Source organism: Taeniopygia guttata, chromosome 2 (genome assembly GCF_048771995.1).
Source record: "Taeniopygia guttata chromosome 2, bTaeGut7.mat, whole genome shotgun sequence".
NCBI lineage: Eukaryota > Metazoa > Chordata > Aves > Passeriformes > Estrildidae > Taeniopygia > Taeniopygia guttata.
Window position 1 is genome coordinate 4142638 of NC_133026.1, and position 18386 is coordinate 4161023.

An 18386-nucleotide genomic window follows, 5' to 3' on the forward strand; every position below is an offset into this window, starting at 1 on the left:
GGCTACAACATTCAGCACTGGGATATTTTGGGCTGTTTTACTCCTGTGTTCTTTGAATGTGTCTGAAATTTTTCTTCAGGGGGTAAAACCTGGGTCCAATTTACATTTACCAAACCTGTCAAGTGATTTTTGCTGTCCCAAAAGTGGGCATTTCAAAATCCATTTATCCAGCTCAGAAGATGGCATCCAGCTTTAATCGTGGCACTGAGACAAAGCAGGATTTCTCCACTGCCTCTTCTGATTTTACAGACCAGAATATCACAGAAAGTATTTTAATTTCTATCTAAGACAAAACCTCACTTACTTGGGCTTGCTTTCCATGGGAAAATTTGGCATCAACACTTTCATGCTGGGGGCACCATGGGCTGCTGGGCTGTGCCCTGAAGCAAGAGGAGGAAGGGATAATGAGATGTGGACAAGACTGGCTGCAAGTCGATATTCTAAAATTACAAGGTCGAACTCCACCTGTGGCAAATATGCAGAACTAACCTACCCTGAAAAGGATGGCAAATTGCTCAGCTAGATCAGTGGCAAAAACCAGTTCAACAGTTGTCTTAAAAGGCAAGGGGAAAATGTAGATAGAGGATATCAATGAAAAAGAATCACAGTGGGAAGATTTACCAGGGTGTCTGTAATAGTTTTGCAAAGTAATTACTGAAAATTCTTGGGGCTTTCACATTTTAATCTGGACTGAACAAGTCCTGTGGGTAGGGAGGTGGATGACATGACCCACGGTGCTCTTGCAAAGTGCTCATTGCATCTGTGTGTGCCACAGTCACCCCTAACCCCACTTCCCAAAAAACTGTGTGTTCTAGGGAGTGTGTTCAGTGGTGATTCTGGTTTTCTGATGGATGGACCCTTCATTTCAGCTCAGCTGAGAGATAACATGGATCAGCAAGCTGCCAAGGTAGCCACATACCCTCAGCTCAGGGCTTAACAGGCTGTCTTATTTATTTATTCTTTTTTCTGTTTTCTGTTTATTCCCTCTCACTCCAGTAGCTGATGAACTTGGCTCAAGACTCCATGGCCACTCTGTAGAATGCAGGAGATGAAAGGCATAAATAGCCAGAGAAGTCAGATTTCCATTTTAATGATAACTGGAAATGTAAACCTTGTCAAAAAGTCATCCACATGAAACATGGCGAGACAAGTAAAATCTCTTTCAAAACCAGCTCAGTTCCAGCTGTCAGGAACAAGATCCATTATGGCAGTGCCTGCATGCAGTGTCTGGAATTGTCTTTCACTCACTAATGACTGGAAGTGGTGAACTTCCTGCTGGGAATGGCATCCACCCAGTGCTCCTGTCTCCTGTTTGTGTCCTGCTTTTAATGGACTTCTGCTGTCTAAACACGAGCCTGCCACCAGGCCAATCCATACATATTGAGTTACCACTACCTGAAAGGCTTTGTGCTCTTCAACAGGGTCAATAAAAAAAGAAAAATACAAAAAGTACCACTCATCCAACACTTCCCTTTCCATACCCCACTCGGAAATGCACCATCATCTGCAGTTAGAAATGAAATTAAGGGCTAGGCATGCAACATCATCTGCAGCTAGAAATGAAATTAAGGACTAGTTTTTACCTCATAAACTGATGCAGAGCATTGTACCTGAGGTGTGCTTTAAAGCTGTTCCAGAGGATAATTTTATGCAGTTAATCACAGAACCACAGGATGGCTGAGATCTACCTGCAGTTGCCCAGGAGCATGTCTTTAAAAGTTTTTAAGTATCTTCAAAAAGAGAGACTCCACAACATCCCGGGGCAGCCTGTTCCAGTGTTCTGCCACCCTCACAGCAAAAATATGTCAGTGCATTCTAAGGAGCAGACAAATGACAATTGGGATGACAAATATTGAATGATGCTGCTCCATTTTCTGTTTAGACACACACTGAGGGCGCTTCAGAAGAGTCTCTGGCAGTGTTGTTAATAAAATGTAATAAATCGGGGTGGAATTCATTTTACGTGAGTTTAGATGTCTAAAAGACACATTTCTGTTTGGGATAAAGGTCCTTGAGCTGATTTGTGAAAAACTGCTCTCATCCCATGCCAGAATTAATCTGGTAATAGTGGTGCTGAGTTGCATAGATGCTTAGAAGGGTTATGGGAAAACTGGAAACAGAGTTTGGATGTCTCCCCCCTTTACCAAACACCAGAGTGTGAGGAGTCCTTCAAATGAATAAATAAAAGTCTGTGAGTTTCTCTCATGTTCTTCCATGTCAGATGAAAATCACTTTCCATTATTGATGTAGGGCTCAAATCTGGGTTGATCAGCTTCTTTTTATCGAGACAACAAACATGCCAGAGTTTCTTAGAAGTCCTGTTTGCCCTGCAAACAGACAGAGTTGTGATTATCACAGTCTGGGTTTTTTTTTATAAACGCAATGTTTCTATTTAGGTTTCTAATATAAGACTTTATTAATGTGGTAAGAGTTTTCCTCTTTTTGACTTTTTATAGTACGTATTGTGAATTTGTCAAAGTTCTTGTGGTGATATATCTGTAGTCATAAGGTACTAGATCATAATTGTATAAAGTGTTCTTTAGTAGTTGTTTGAAGTATGGAGAGTTTAAGTTACTCTCTTTTATTGTTTAAGTTTTTAATTATGTCGTGTGTCAGTGGTATTTTTTGGGGGGATTCGTATTTTGTCTATTATAAAATAACAGAATAAAATACTATAAAACTCACAACTTATAAAACTATAATATAAACAAGAAATAATAAACATCTAAATTGAAACAAAAAATATCATCTCAAACACTTCAATCCCAACCTTAACAGAACAACAACAAAAAAAAAACAACAATGCAACACTAATTGTCTTCTGCATTGAAAGAGCTTTTGCTCTCCACCTTGAATTTCTCACTTGCTCTTAAATGGTTCTACTGCACTAGGAATAAAGTTCAGGCTCTCTATAGCATGGGGGTGTGGGTATAAATACATAAAAAAGAGACATTCCTGTGGGTGTTAGATTGTTTATCTGGATATATTCTGTGAAGGGCTTATAAAATAATAGACTGAGCTGGACTCGCCCAAGAGCTGGAGTCAGGGAGAAGTGGCTATCCCAGTTGTATTCCTGCCAATTTGCTTTAGTTGTAGCCATGCTCAGATTTTTTTACCTCCTTTTTGTAATGTGGAATGAGGTGTTTCGGGTGTGGAGACCCTTTTCCATCACCTCGGAGTCCGGGAGAGCTGTGAATGTTGGTGCTGCTGCTGTTGTGTGCCTGGGCTCTGCCTGCTGCCCTTGGCTTTCCTGGTGGAATGTGGCTCTGAGCAGCACCCCTGAGTCAGCCCCTGGGGCAAACAGGATGATGCATTTGCAGCCTGGAGGGGCTGAAATCCATTCTGTGGAAGCTGGAAACCCTGAGCTCTCCTGGAAATTCCTTTCTGTTCAGGCACTTCCCTTTTACCTCCCTGCCTGTCTCCTGGAGTGATGCTTAAGCAGAAGAAACCAAGAGCCACAAATCTACAGGAAAAGGAAATCAACATTTTTTAAGTAGAAGAAGAGACCATAGACTGAGGCCCAGGAGTGAATATTGGATGATGTGTCAAGAGCTCTGTGCATGAAGGCTGAGTGCTGCCTGTGCCATCCTGACTCATCTACTGCTCATTATTCATTTGCATGAACATTAAATCTCCTTGTCCAGTTGTGTTTTACAATAATAATATTTTCTTGTGTTATACAATAACAATATATTATTATGTTATACAATAATAATATATTATTATATAATAAGCAAGTGCAAGTGCACACAGAGCACGAATAACCACATGTAACCACCAAATCTCTATTTGCTGTATTCCTTCTTGAGAATAAAATCAGGAAAGAAGGGGAAAAATTATGAGAGAAAGTATGCTGAGTTCTTCAGTAAGTCATTTGTCTAGGAAAATGAGATTTTACACAATTGGTTTTCAACTAGGAAAAAAAATAGTGCTAACAGATACATTTTTTTATTATTAGGTCTTGTTAAAAGATCATGTAAGCATTCTTTTTTTCTTGGGTATTCATTGTTTGTTTCTACAGTGGAATTCTCCATTATCATTCTTCTTTTTGGTTTTTTTTTTTTTTTTGGTGACAATCATTAAGAAAAACTGAACTTAATCCAGTGTCTTTGTGCACACAGTGCATGAACAACAGCTGCTTCCTCCATGTGCCTCCAGTGAGGCTCTTACCTCACCCAATAAATGAGATTTTTCTCCTTTTAAGCAGTGGCTAAAGAAGCTGCATTTTGTCATTAAAAAAAAAGAGAGAGAGGGAGGAAAGGGAAAGGGAAAGGGAAAGGGAAAGGGAAAGGGAAAGGGAAAGGGAAAGGGAAAGGGAAAGGGAAAGGGAAAGGGAAAGGGAAAGGGAAAGGGAAAGGGAAAGGGAAAGGGAAAGGGAAAGGGAAAGGGAAAGGAAAGGAAAGGAAAGGAAAGGAAAGGAAAGGAAAGGAAAGGAAAGGAAAGGAAAGGAAAGGAAAGGAAAGGAAAGGAAAGGAAAGGAAAGGAAAGGAAAGGAAAGGAAAGGAAAGGAAAGGAAAGGAAAGGAAAGGAAACGACTTTTACTGTGCGGTATAAATTAGCAATGACAACTGGAGTTTGGAATGAGAGGTTCCCAGAAGCCAGATCTGCTTGCTGCTGGTGTTGAGAAGTGACTGGTATTGGAGGAGATCCTGGAAAAGAGAAATTCAGATTTTTATTTTCCCTCCTCCTGTTCATACCCTCACCATGTGGGAGATCTGTGACAGCTCAGAGAGCTGCACTGATGTGGGTTGTACACCCCACAGGTGGATTGTGTTTGTGCTCTCCACAGCTGAGCTGGAGGGATACAACCAGGGAAAATGAGGAGTCAGAATGAGTAAAACAATGAACTGAATGAATAAAAGAAGGGTTTCAAATGAGCAGTACCCCAGAAGTGGGACTCAACATCTGACTAAGAATCAGCTCATCTGGAGAATCAGGAGTTTGCCACAGAGGCTCAAAATCAGCAACAATTCTGCACACGGAGCTCCAGCACTGGCCAAAGGAGGGGACAAATGCAAGGGCTTTTAGGGATGTAAATCAGATCCTACCACCTAAACCCCACTCAGACTGTTTTGTTTTGTTTGGCCTCATCATTCCAAAAAGAAACAGTGGAAAAGTGCAGCTAGACACCAGGAATATGAAATTCAGTGATCTGTGTGGATAAGGTGTCGTCTGGAGCATCTGCAGGGACTGTTATTTGTTGGCTTCCCTTTTCAGTAAGAAAAAGGACCTTTTCAAAAGTCTTTTTATCTTTTTCAAAAGCACCTTTTCAAAAGACTCTTGACCTTTTTCAAAGGCTGGTGTCAGCAGCACATTTAGGACCATTTGATTTTCCTGCACTAAATGACCATGGCAAAGGCTCAAAAAGAAATTGTATAAAGGGCAGCAACAACATCATGAAGAGTCCATCAGAAAGTTGCCTGTATTGGTCCTTTGGGGATCTTTCTGGATTTCCTGTTTTATTTTAATTCTCTTGTTTCTAAGAAACAGTTCAAAATAAGAATGGAAAAAAACCAAGAACCTCTTGTTCGGATTGGATGTGCTTTTGAGGAGTGGAGGAGGGTTTGTACAGGAAAACTGCAGTTTTCACTAGGAATTCCTTGGGATGAAGAGAGTGCTTGCCAGAAATTGAACTCCCCTCTTAGTTCCCAGAGCCCTGCAGGGTGATATTGAATTTGGACATAAAATCTCTGCTTCAGTAATTTGTGATTTTCACTTACGATCTGTAAGACCCAGCACCTTGGAAAAACACCAGGAGTGGTTTCAGTTGCAGTGTTCTCATACCTTTGCTGTCTTCTGAATTCATATTCTGTAAGAAAAAACTATTAATAAATCCCTTTAAATACTCGTTGTCTGTAGATGTGTTTGTTATTTATTTCTCCTCTTCTGAGTGGGTTGCTCCAGCCATCACAGAGGTGGGATAAGTTGATTTGCCTTGTAAATAATCTGTCCTGTCAGTCTTTTCTTGAACCTGTGAAATGTCTAGGCTGTTTCAAGTCCAGCACAGAGTGTTCATCTCTTTTTTATTTTGGTCTGTACCAGGAAATGCCTACAGAGAATGCCTGGGCAATGGGACATGGGCTTCCAAGATAAACTACTCTCAGTGCGAGCCTATTCTGGATGACAAGGTCTGTATTTTTCCCTTCATTCTTCTCAATGACATTTCTCAGCATAAATGAATGCAAAACTAAACTTAAGGTTAACGTGCTAATTTGGGACCTCTGGGAGAGATTCCATTTCTGTCTCTGCAACAAAACCTCCCTGTGAATGGAGGCAAATAAATCACTTCTCCTCTCTCCATATCCCCTGCTCACATGGTTTTTTAAAAAGGGTGTTTATCTCGCTCTGTCCCTGATGATGTGTGTTTATGCAGATTTTTCCTATCTTTGTTCAGAGCCTACAGCTGCTACAGTAAATGTTAGCAATAATAACAATAAGACCTAAAGCCTCTTTGGCACTAAAAAATAAGTTCAACCAGCTGATTCCACCCTATATCTGCCCATTCTGAGATCTCATCAACAGCTGACCTTTGTAGATCTCAATGTCATTTCTCCTTAGGCAAATATGTAAAGGAGCAGCAACAGAAAAAATACATTGAAAGTAGACCAGGACCCAGCTGTCTTAAAGAAATTGAACCAATCTTGCATGATATAAAAGTTATCAGATTTAAATTAGCATATGGGATTAAGTTCCTTCAGAAGGGCTGTGAGGAATTATGCAAAGCCCTTTTCTTTTCAGATGTCTCAGAGGCGTCATAGACATTCACCCTCACACAGTTTAAGGCTTCAAGCCCTTCATACTCTTCCTCTTCTCCTGTGTTGAGTGCTGTGGTGGGACCCAACCCCACAAAGGCTTTGTGTTGTTTCTGTCTCTGTGTCTGGAGTGGTTTTTCTCTCTAGGAGCCAGGGTGGAGCCCAGCAGCTCAGACTGGTTTGTTCTGGGCTTCATTCAGCTCATTCCATCCTTGTAGTTGTGCCGTGCCAGGGACAGAGAGGAGGAAGAGGAGAGCCCACATTTGTTACTCAGGGACTCTCTGGTGGTCCCAAAGAGGCAGGATGTGCTTTGGCTGTGGTGCAGCATCCATCATGTAAGATCCACGTGCTTGGTCAGTCTGGGGAATCACAAAACAAATAACAACACACCAGCTGCTGAGGAGGACCTGTTCTTACCCCCTGGCTAGTTTAATCCCTCCTCCTTTTCCTAGAGGCTTCTAGGAATTGAGAAAAGTTGTGCCAGTACCTTTCTGCCACCCAGAGTGACATTCAAGGTGTTCTAGCATGGTGGAGAAGCTCTCAAGGCAATTTAGGCCAACCTAAGCTGGGAGCACCCCAGTGCAGCCCCTCCTTACTACTCATTCCCATTTAAAATTAAAAACTAACTTGCTGGTGGGTCATTTTTTTTGGATGAATCAGGTCCCTAAACCATCTCAGTGCACTGTTGCAGGAGTGCTGGGGCCAGCACAAACTGGGGGGCTGGGAGGGACAGAGTGACCATGTCTTACAAGTGAACAAAAGAGGGGATGTGGAGCCAGTGCTGATGTGGAGAATGAGGAGCAGAGCAGGGCCAAGACTCGATATCTGTGGTGTGGTTTGGGTGGTACAGAAGCCTGAGCTGGGAGCAGTGAGCTGCAGCCACTCATTTATGTGTTTGCACAGCTCCCAGCAGTGGCTGGCTGTGCACAAGCAAATACAAGGGGTTTTATTTGAAGAGGCTGGAGAAGTGTTGTGACTAGAGGACAGAATTGTTCCCTTTATTCTGTTTTTGCTTTTAAAAACTTTGCAGCTATGGTGATAGCTTAAAACTCTTTAAATACCATGTTTCTTAAGCAGATGAAAGTGCAGATGTTCCCCCACTCTTGCTTACAGAGGCTTAAAAACTCATTTATTAGATCTTTAAAGATTTGTGACAAGCTTTGCAAATATTAATATTTGTGAATATTTTTGAAATCTCTCATAATGCTCAGTGTTACAGATGAATACTTTGTGATTTCAAAAAAAAAAAATAGAAAAAAGGAACAATCCCCACAGATTTGCTCTATTTTGATTAAAGGTGATATTCAGGCACACAAGTGGGTCTATTGTTATTTACTGAGTTTAACAGATGCTAAACATCAGCTTGGGTGTTATGCCCTGTGACTTGTGTTTATTTTTAATCCAAATAAACCAACACTGCTTTTAAGCTTGACCACTCACAGGCAGAGTGTTAAAGAATCACATGGTTTTAATTTGGTCATTGATAACAGGGGATAGGAACAGGACTTTTCAACATCCATGGCAGAGTTTTGGTAATGTAGCAATAGAAATTTTAGGGTTTTTTCAGCTGTGAGTCAGTCTTAGGGGGCATCAGCTCAGTAAAACTCATTCCCTGGGATATATTAATGAATCATTTCTCTGCTTGTGGTTGAGACCTGTGGCAGTAGCTGATAAAACTCTGCTCTGGGATTGATTTGCTGCTGGATTCCCACTCTGACTGAGATCTAGTTCTTTAAATGTAGTTGTGTGGTGTCATTTAAAATGTCCCAGTGTCCTTTGGAATACCTTTGTCCTTCTTGTCCAGAGAAGGAAACAGAGCTGGGAAGGCTCAGGAGCACCAGGAGGGGCTGAGGGAGCTGGGAAGGGGCTCAGCCTGGAGAAAAGGAGGCTCTGGGGGGACCTTGTGGCTCTGCACAGCTCCTGACAGGAAAAGGAAAAGGAAAAGGAAAAGGAAAATGAAAAGGAAAAGGAAAAGGAAAAGGAAAAGGAAAAGGAAAAGGAAAAGGAAAAGGAAAAGGAAAAGGAAAAAGGAGGTGACAGCCCGGGGGGGTCAGGCTCTGCTCCCAGGGGACAGGGACAGGAGGAGAGGAAATAGCCTCAAGTTGCGTCAGGGGAGGCTTAGACTGGGTATTAGTGAAAATATATTCTCTGAAAGGATTTTCAGGCATTGCCCAGGACAGTGGTGGAGTCTCCATCCCTGAAAGTGTTCAGAAAACTTGTGGATGTGGCACCTGGGGACAGGGTTTAGTGGTGAACAGGGTGTTGCTGAGGGAATGGTTGGAGTCAATAATCTTAGAGGTCTTTTCCAACCTTAAAAATTATGATTCAGCCATGGAGGTCCCACCAGGAGCAGCTGGGAGTCACAATTGTCCCCAGTGCACCTCAGGGGACACAGGGTGCCTGTGTGTGCACAGCTACTGCTAACCCTTGCCTTGGGTGGGTACCCGAGTGTTGGTGTCCTCATGTCAGGCTCAATCTCAGCCTCTGAACAACCAGTTGGCTCCTCCTCCAGACACAGGAACAAGACACAGACATAATTTTGATCCAGCTGGCTGTTTGGTAGCACAGTGTGGGACAAATGGAAAGGTTCTCCTCAGCCTACAAGCTCCCGTGTTGAACGGGCCTTCACTGTGTCCCACACAAATCTCTGCTCTTCTTAGAAGAAAAGTCAGTGTCTCAGGCAGCAAAAGATACATCTTAGCCTCCAAAAAGAGCTGTAAATCAGGAACTTTGCTGTTGTGGTCTCTGGCAGCTGTACATGGATTTGCTTCTGCTGATGTTTTGAGGTGGCTTCAAGCTGAGTAGCTGAGTTAGCACCACGCTGGGCTCAGACTAATGGATCCTGCATAGGAGCCCGGTCACATCAGCCACAGCAGCTCCCAGCTGGCTCAGGACGGGAAAGCAGTGAGCTCAGAGGCATCTGGCATCACAAAGACACTTCCCAGTTGCTTCTGAAAGTCTTTGGAGAGGTGTCCTTGAGCTGTGCTGGTGCTGAGATCATCCTGGAGGAAATTGGAAGTGACTGACTGGCAATGGCGTGTGGAGCCTCCCAGGGAGACATGAGCTGTAAACGCTGGCAGGACCTGTCAGTAAGTTCTGTTAGAGGAAACAAGATCCTTGTCAGATGCTCTGAGAGTGCTGTTATTAGGTGGTTATTGATTCAAACCACTCACTGGATGGTTTAGGGCAGGTTTAGCAGTCACGTTCCAGCTGAAGCAAGGGGAAAAGGGCCCTGGACAGAAGGAGTCTGTCATTAGCCCGCCTGTGGGGAGCCCACCTCACCTTAGATGTGCAAAGCCAGTGCAGGTAGAGACATTGTGGTGTCATTCCTCAGTTTAGAAACTCTGGATACACCTCTGCCCTGCCTGGTGTGACATGATTGTCATGTCTAATGTCATGGAATGGGATTGCAGTGGTGTGACTTGCTGTGGCCAGGGGGTAAAATCATCTCTGGATTCCCCATCCTTGGGTTCCCCATCCATGGAAGTGTTCCAGGTCAGGGGGTCTGAACAAGCTGGTATAGTAGTTGTCACTCCTGACCATGGCAGGAATCATCATTAAAGTCCCTTCTGCCCCAAACCTTTCCAGGATTCTGTGATCTCCTTCTCTAACTCATTTCTAATCTAGCAACCCTCCTCCTGAGCCTGAACAGAATTTAAATCTTTGTTTTAATGAAGTGAATCTTCCTGAAAGCAGAAGGATATTGGGTAACAGGAGAAGGTTGTTGACATTTTAGATGTATTGGTGTCCAAGAGAGTGAGCCAGAAAAGAGCTGTGCAAGTCTTTTACGTGAGCTGAGCGTTGTGGAAAAAACACATGATTTTCTGGGCACGTGCTTTTCAGCCCTGAAGATGTTTCCTCCCATTCCAGCAGAGATGCAGACTGCATGTAGGCTGGTGGAAAGTGATCTTGCTGCCCTGTCAGCTTAGTTTTCCCTAAGCACCCGGGCAGTTCTTGTTTCTGTGATGCTTGAATTTGCCTTCAGGAAACCTTGTTAGCATCAGAAGCAGAAAATATGAAAGTCGTGCCTGTTTTTCCTTCAGCATCAGTGCATCAAACAGTAGCTTCATAATTTTATTTTTCCAGTCAATCTCATGTTTTGAAGCACACCTGCTTAAAGCTTGAGTGAAGTTCAAATAGTGGTCAGGAGCCAGAGGAGGGTTGGACTTAAAGAGCAGGAGCCTCGTGCTAGAAAAACACAAGGTTTGCCATCTTCCAGGAGATTTCTAGCCCTAAATGAGCAATTCTGAAAACAGTTCTTAGTCAGATGGGTTTGGGTTTTAATAGTGCTGTGAGAAGCAGAGCTGGATTCAATGATCCTTTTGGGTCCCTTGAGATGTTCTATGATCCTCTGGCTCTGTCAATTAAGCAGGAGAGTCAATGAGCCCTGCAGCTTGCCAGGGCATTGCTGAATAAAACAGCATTGCACAGGTAGGCACACCAGGTCAAGTGAGTTTTCTTTCCCTTCAGGTGTCCCCCCAGCTGAAGGATAAATAAAACACAATGTGGAATTTGCATTCCACAGCTTCATTTTGTTGCTTTTTTTTTTTCTTTTCACCTCCAGGCGATTCAGAAAATGGGCCTGTGGATGGGGAAATTTATTTTAGGGGATTTTATAATAGACTTAAAAATACTCTGCGTGGTTGAGTTGTGTCCAGAAACAGCACATTACTCTGTGAGCTGAAGATGTAGGCAGGTTTCATCACAAAAATGATTCCATGAATGCTCCCTGGCTCTCTGCTGGAAGATGCTTATCTTCACAGAACAATGGAACAGATGAACCACAGCTGCTGGTTGCAGTTTCAGCCAAACATTCATTCACTGACAAATTCCTTTCACTGGAGTAAAATGTTGAAGGAAATTGTTAGGGAAAAAAATGAAAAAAAAAAAAAAGGAATTTGAAAAAAATGTTTTAAAATTATGCCATTTGTAGGGTTTTACTTCCATATTTTTATCACAAGGGAGGAAATGTAGGTGGTTTGTTTTTAAGAGCCTTGTTCTTCTGAAGGAAAGCAACATCCCGATGTGGGGATATATTTGCTTAACTTGAAAATAAATAAATGTCAAAACCAATAATAAATATATTTTTCAGGAGCATTTAGTCTTCCAGTAGCAAACCTCTTTGTAGCCATCTTCAGTATTTACCTGAATAGTGTCTTTCTACTTCTTTCTAGCCATGCAAAGAGAGGAGATGCTTCTCCTTTCTCCAAAGCCAAAAGCAGCCTACCAATAAAGATATTTCTGCAAGGCCAAAATTGGATCACTAAATCCCTAAATTCACTGATTTAGATGGGAGCACTTCTGAATTCATTTTTTTTGTTTACAGGATCAAGAACTTGCCAACAGTCTCCCCCACATGCTAGGAAGTAGGCACTAATACAGAAAATTTCACCACATATTTGGGTTGCTGCTAAAAACAACAGGATCTCTGGTTTGTCAGGCTCTCCCAGAACTGAAGGGACACCACTGGGTTCCAGCTCTTTTAGTCTGCTTTGGTTTGAAGGATAAAGATTGTAGCCTGCAGGGAATGTCCCTCTGAGGAAAATCTGCCTGTATGGGAAGGGCTTGTTATTTATCCTTACTGACATTTTTGTGTGAAAACCAAGCCATTTGAGTAGGAAAATGGCATAACCTGGCTCATTAAGACTGTGCTGTTTCCCAAGAAAATAATGTTTTATAACTTTTGAAATTCTGAGATGTGTCTTGGTAGGTTTGTCGCCTAAAGTGGCAAAGGTTTAAAATAAAGAAATCTGAGGAAATGGAGAAAAAAAAAAAAAGGGGGGGGGGAGAAGCAGGGACAAAATAACTTTTTTTGCAAATATTTGTAAGAAACTGTGACAAACCCCAAATTGAAATGACACCAAGCCTGTACTTGTGTTCCTGGGCAATATGTTTGCCTTACACAGAGGCATCAACCCTGCTACTATCATGTCAATATAAAGCTGAGAAAAGTAATGATTGTTTTCTGAAGTGATCAACTGTTCCTGAATGCCAGTGCTTGGAGACTGCTGCTGATTTAATGCTGTTATCTCTTTACCTCCAGAGGAAGTATGCGCTCCATTACAAGATTGCTCTCATCATAAACTACCTGGGCCACTGTATTTCAGTAGGGGCCCTTATAGTTGCCTTTATGCTTTTCTTGTGCTTGAGGTGAGTAATGTGTTTGCATGTTTCTAATGTTGGGTGATGCTTTCTGGGTTGCTCCAGCCCTCTCCTGACTCTGTCCAGGTGGTGGATGGTCCTAAAAAGTGGTGGTGGCTTTTATGTTCCTGAGCACATCCCATGGCTTTGCTCACTAATGAGCTCCTCCTCAGCTGAAGCCTGTTTGGGTCAGGGAAGAAACTGAACATGATTTATTGATGCAAAAAACAAAAATTCAGTGAGCACAGTGTCCTTCATTAAGGGCGAGCAAGATCTGAGTTTGTCAAGTTGCAAGTTTTGAGGGCAAATTTTGTTTTCTCACAAGGCAGAACATGGTAATGTCTTGCATTCCCTGACAGCTAAAACCCAGATCTAAACCAAAGGAGACAGAACGAAATATTTCCATTTTGCTTTGGGTTAATTTTGGTTTTTTCTTTCATTAAAGGGCTTAGAAGTTTTGTTAAGTAAAAAGAGGAACATCATTAGTGGAGCTTAATCCCCAGCAGTGCTCATGAAATGATGAATACAAATTAAGGAGGCTGCATAGAACCCCTTCCCTGATCTGGTTCAGGGTGCAGAGGGGAGTTTGGCAAATGGAGATGTCAGTGAAAGCAGAGTTAGGGCTACAGGGAAGAGAAAAAACAGGAGGAAAGCCAAATTAGTGGAAAACAAGTAGATATGGATCAGTCATCCTATGTATGTTCACAGCCTGAATCACAGGAATGTATTTTCATAGGAGTGGCCTGGTGGGTTAATTCCATATCATTTCTTGGATTCCGTGCCTGGCATTTCTGTACAATTTGTGCTGTGTTGTCCAGGAGAGTTCCATCTGAAGTTAAAACCAGCTCCAATGATAATCCTTAAGAAAAACCTTGTTCTAATAGCAGAGGATGAGCTGTGGGTGGAGGACATCCTCCCCCTGCCCAGGAGTAAAACAGGATGATTGACAGTGACCTCAGTGCCAGAATTCCTGTTTTTCCTGGAGAAGAGCATCAGTAAAATTTTACCTAAGTCTTCTGAGCATTCTTAACAAGGCCTCCTCTAATAACAATAGGAATCTTCTTGCACTCCAGAATCTATGGACAGAATAATCTATGCTAATGGAAACAAAAAAAAGCACCTTAAAATATTCAGTGGGAGCTTTTATGATGCATCAGTTTAAACTTCCATTTCAAGTCCTCTACAGTGCATATAAAGCTAATTCCCACAGTGCTTGGAGTCCTGAATTAATTTGCACTGAATAAAGAATGCAAATTATTCATTGCAGTAACTACATTCCCTGCTTTCATGCTGAGTCTTTTATAAATGCTTGAGTAAATAACACAAAAACAATTAGGTAGGATGATATAAATGTATCCAGCTTCAAACACGAAGGTGGCCCACCTGAATTCTTCTAAATTGTTCTTCTGTTATTTAAACTTTAAGGTTTAAATTTTGCAGCCAGCTTCAACATCAGAAACAACAACTGAGTAGTGACAATTAAGAATTTCCCTGTACATGCTGTGAATTAAGATAGTCCATCTCTTCAAATTCACGTTGTGTCATGCAAAACGTGTCCAGTGTGCACCCAGAGGTAACCAGCATGGGATTCCTCAAGGTCTGTCAATGTACATCTGTTTTCCAAAGTTCTAGAGATGTTCCAGTAAAAGCAACCCAAATTCATGTTTCATTACAGGTTGTCCCTACCCAAATTTGGGGTTATGGACATCTTCATCACATTTATGTCTATAAAGTGCCCCAAGAACAAATCCGGTTTGATAATCAATTTCTATTATTTAGGGGGTTTTTTTATGCTGTTTTATTTTGGATGGAAAAAGGTATGATGAAATTGGGTGAAAGGAGAGAATTTAGGTAATCCCTGGCCAAAAAAATATAATCTGATAACTCCTCTTCTTGACCTAAAGTAGAAATCTGCCAGTTCCTTATTCCTGCCCCACTCCATCCATCTACCTCACCCCACGAGTCCCTCCTGAGAGTGAAAATAGAAGAGACCTCCACAAAGATTCAGGTTTTACATCTGCTCCCAATTTTTGTGCTTCTCTCCCAGGACCTGCTCAATTTTCCTTTGCTCTGCCAGTGTAGGTGGATCCCAAAGGCAGCCCTGTCTCAAGGGGGAGACTGGAGCACACCTGCTCTGTTGGAACAGAACTGCTGGCAAGGCTTTGGGACCTCTCCCTATGAGGGTTTAGGAGCAGGTGAAATATTTGGCTGGCATGGAAAAAGGTGTTACTGTGATGTTCAGCTGGTCAGGAGGGTGTTCTGCTTTTGGAAATGAGCTTCACCATCACTGGTGCTGCCCCAGCCCAGTGGGGCTTAGTCCTCACTTGTGCTGAACTGGGAAGGGGGAAGGAGCTGGATCTCTACCCTATTTTTCCAATTTATCCTGTCACCTTGCACCCAGCTTCATTCTTCCTTGATTCCTTAACAACTTCATTCTTCATTCACAACCCACCCTCCATTTAGCAAAAAAGTCCTGCTGCCCTAAACAATGAGGAATCACACGGCTGTTTGAGGGTCAGGAATCTCAGATGGAGCAGCAGGTGATGAAACCATCTGCAGGTGATGAAATCTTCTGCAGGTGATGAAATCATCTGCCATTTGTGTCCATGAGACCCCCACACAGCTGGGAGGGGATGAGAGCTCAGCCCCCTTTTCCTGGGAAGATCCATTTTAGCCTTGTTTTCTCCAGTTCTGCCGCATCTGAACCTGTGCAATGACAACCAAGCCAGTAAATATTTCATTTAGCACCTAAATAATAAAAAGTGAAGGAGAGGGCCTTGATTGTTGCTGGCACAGTGGCTGAATGCCAGTGAGTCACTGTGGCAGCAAGTCAACATCACTTTCTCAAGGTCTAAATGTTGGTGGCCTTAAAATTGTGAGAGCTGTTCTGTCTTTGCCACACAAAACTGAACAAACAGAAAGGAATACAGCAAGGAAAAACAAAGAATTTGTGCACAAGTTGTGCTGTAGAAGTGGATTGATCTCCAATACAGGCCTTGGAGAGATTTGCTCAGGGCACTTCACTTGGCATTGTTGAATGGATCTGCACCTCTGGGATTCTCAGAGTCTGTTTGTTCTCATTAATAGTCAAGGTTTGCTCTCTCCCTCCACTGACTCAGCCTCATTGTCCCACTGAATCACAGTCTCAAACTGCTGAAGCAGAAATTTTCCATAGGAGGAATTCTGCTATCAGTAATACCAATCAAGCTGAAGAAAAAGAAAATAATTTAAAACAATCCAAAGGATTAAAATACTTATTTTGAATCACATTTTTTCTTCGCTGTTGCTGATAATGCAGAAACTTATCTTGCTTTGTTCTGGATTTTCCCTTGTCACTGTTCTGTTAGAGCATCCTCTGAGGTAGAATAAGATTTCTTTGTAAAACTCCTGATTTGTTATTAAACAATGTGCTGGCAGTGGCCAGCAGTGACCTGAGTGGATTCCATCAGAATAAGTTTTATTTGTGCAATGATTATCAGAGAAGAAGTAGGGGAGGAAAGGTGTTTGTTCTGGGAAGCATCCACATCCCTGCTGAGTTTTGAATCCAATAAAGGACAGTGCTGACAGGAAGACAGGCTGCAGATTAAAAATGATATGTTCTTGCTGGATAAAGGCAGCTCTAAAAACAACCAAACCTACAAACATTGTCATAACATCTTTTGTCACTACTACGGTGGCAGTGAAAGCAAATTGAAGTTTTGAGGTGTCGAAATTCTGTTTTCCTGTAGCCCTTAAATTTAGCTCTTTTTATTTGCCCAGTGAAGCATCTGATAAGTTTTTTTCTCCATGGGCCTAGGGCAGTGTTCCCATTCTTTTTTATGATTACACACATTTCCTAAATCCCACATATCATTTCTCCCCAAAAGACTGGACCTTTTTTTTTTTATTCAAACAATACAATCACTTATTTTATTCTTTTTCTCCCCCCTAACCATCTCCTATCTACTTTCCTTTATCCTCTCCTGTTTCAAGCTCCTTTGAACTACCCTGTTGCTCTTCAATCTGCTGCAGGCTTGGCAGGATTGCTGCTGCAGGCCTCTGTTTGTAAGAGTGGAAGAGTTTGATGAAATTATTTGTAGAAACCTGTCAGGAGAAAGGCAGAGCATCAATACAGAGCAGGTTTCATAGAGCAAAGTGATGTGACGCCTCTCAGAAGGTGCAGACTGAGGATACCTCAAGCAGGGAGGAGATCTGCACCATTAGTTCTGGTTTGCATTTAAAAGGATGAGGTTTTTGATGTGATCAAAACAGAGCAGGCTCCACATCTAAGCACAATCCTTTCTTCTTGTGGAGCAAGAGGAAGGAGCAAGTCCCAGGTCAGGACATCACCTCACAGAGTTCATGTCAGTGCTCCATGTCCCCCCTCACCTCCTGCCTTCCCACCCAGCCTAGCTCAGCCTGTCCCATCTGCCACTTCAATAGCAGAGCCTTCATTCATGATTCAGGCAATTTTAAACTTCCCCAGCAATCCTGGGTGGGGTGGGGTGGGTGCAATGTGGGTTTGAACACAGCTCTGTGCCACGCTGTCACTGAAGTCCAGAGAGAAAGGCAGATATCACCACTAGAAATGAAGGGATGGGTTTATTTTTGGGTTAAGAATTATTTATTGCTCAGTTAAACATCAGTTTCAGAGGCTGTGAGATTTTAGAAGAGCAAGCAGTCAGCCATAGATCAAGAGTAGTCACAAGTTTCTTTGTCACAAGGTAATATATAACTTTCTAACTTAATAAACAGTTGCTAGAGGGTTTATTTTGCTTTTCTAACCTATCACTTTTACTTACTTCTGCTGCACTGTGGATGCTTTTGTTCAATAGCCTTCTGTCTCACGTGCACATGTATTCTTTTATTATAACTTCTAAACTCTTGGCTTATTCTGTGCAACTACACTCTTACATTATAAACCTTTCACCATCTTATTAGTACAGTTTTTCATTTATTTAAGGCATATTCTTACTTGCAGCTATGGAAGCATAAGTTTATTATTTTTCTGCTTAACATATGTGTAGTGTATTTTTACATCAATCCAAGCTTCTTCTAAGGTTGCAGATCAAATCTTTCAGTGTCTGGGGAAGGTTTTGATTTTCCAATTCCCACAGGCAGGAATGAAAACTATGGAACACTGTAAATAAGAGCAAACCCAATGAGGGGGATATCTTTAAATACAAAACACCTGAAGTGCCTAAATCTCTGTGAAGGGTCTCATCCAGTGAACTCAGATGAAGGCCAGGAACACTTTTCCTATTGATTATCCTGTTTTGGTTTGACAAGGAAGTGAGTTTTCTGAGGAAGTTGGAGTCAAACCAATTAGTGGTTAAGTTTTTTAGAGTAACTACTAAAGGCTTTGGACACATGTTTGAGAACACAAGGGGTTAAAAGCAGAGAACTCCCAGAGGAACTTTGTTTTTAGTTTCAGTTAGCAAAAAGTGTACACTGTTGTCCCAAAAATAAAAAACTGTTGTTCTCTTAGTCCTTAACAAAGCATCCTTAAATAAA

General features: G+C 42.1%; 1 protein-coding gene across 4 annotated transcripts in view; it reads left to right on the forward strand.

The window, feature by feature from the left end:
* Nucleotides 1–18386, forward strand: part of CRHR2 (corticotropin releasing hormone receptor 2) — a 151892-nt gene that overhangs the window by 75373 nt on the left and 58133 nt on the right. For 3 of the 4 annotated variants that reach the window (XM_072925271.1, XM_030264198.4, XM_002196341.6), the window contains 2 exons: nucleotides 6043–6128; nucleotides 12796–12902. In XM_072925271.1, coding sequence (XP_072781372.1) covers nucleotides 6043–6128; nucleotides 12796–12902 — 193 coding nt within the window. The remainder of the gene's footprint in view (nucleotides 1–6042; nucleotides 6129–12795; nucleotides 12903–18386) is intronic. The other variant, XM_072925272.1, reaches the window with a different exon arrangement.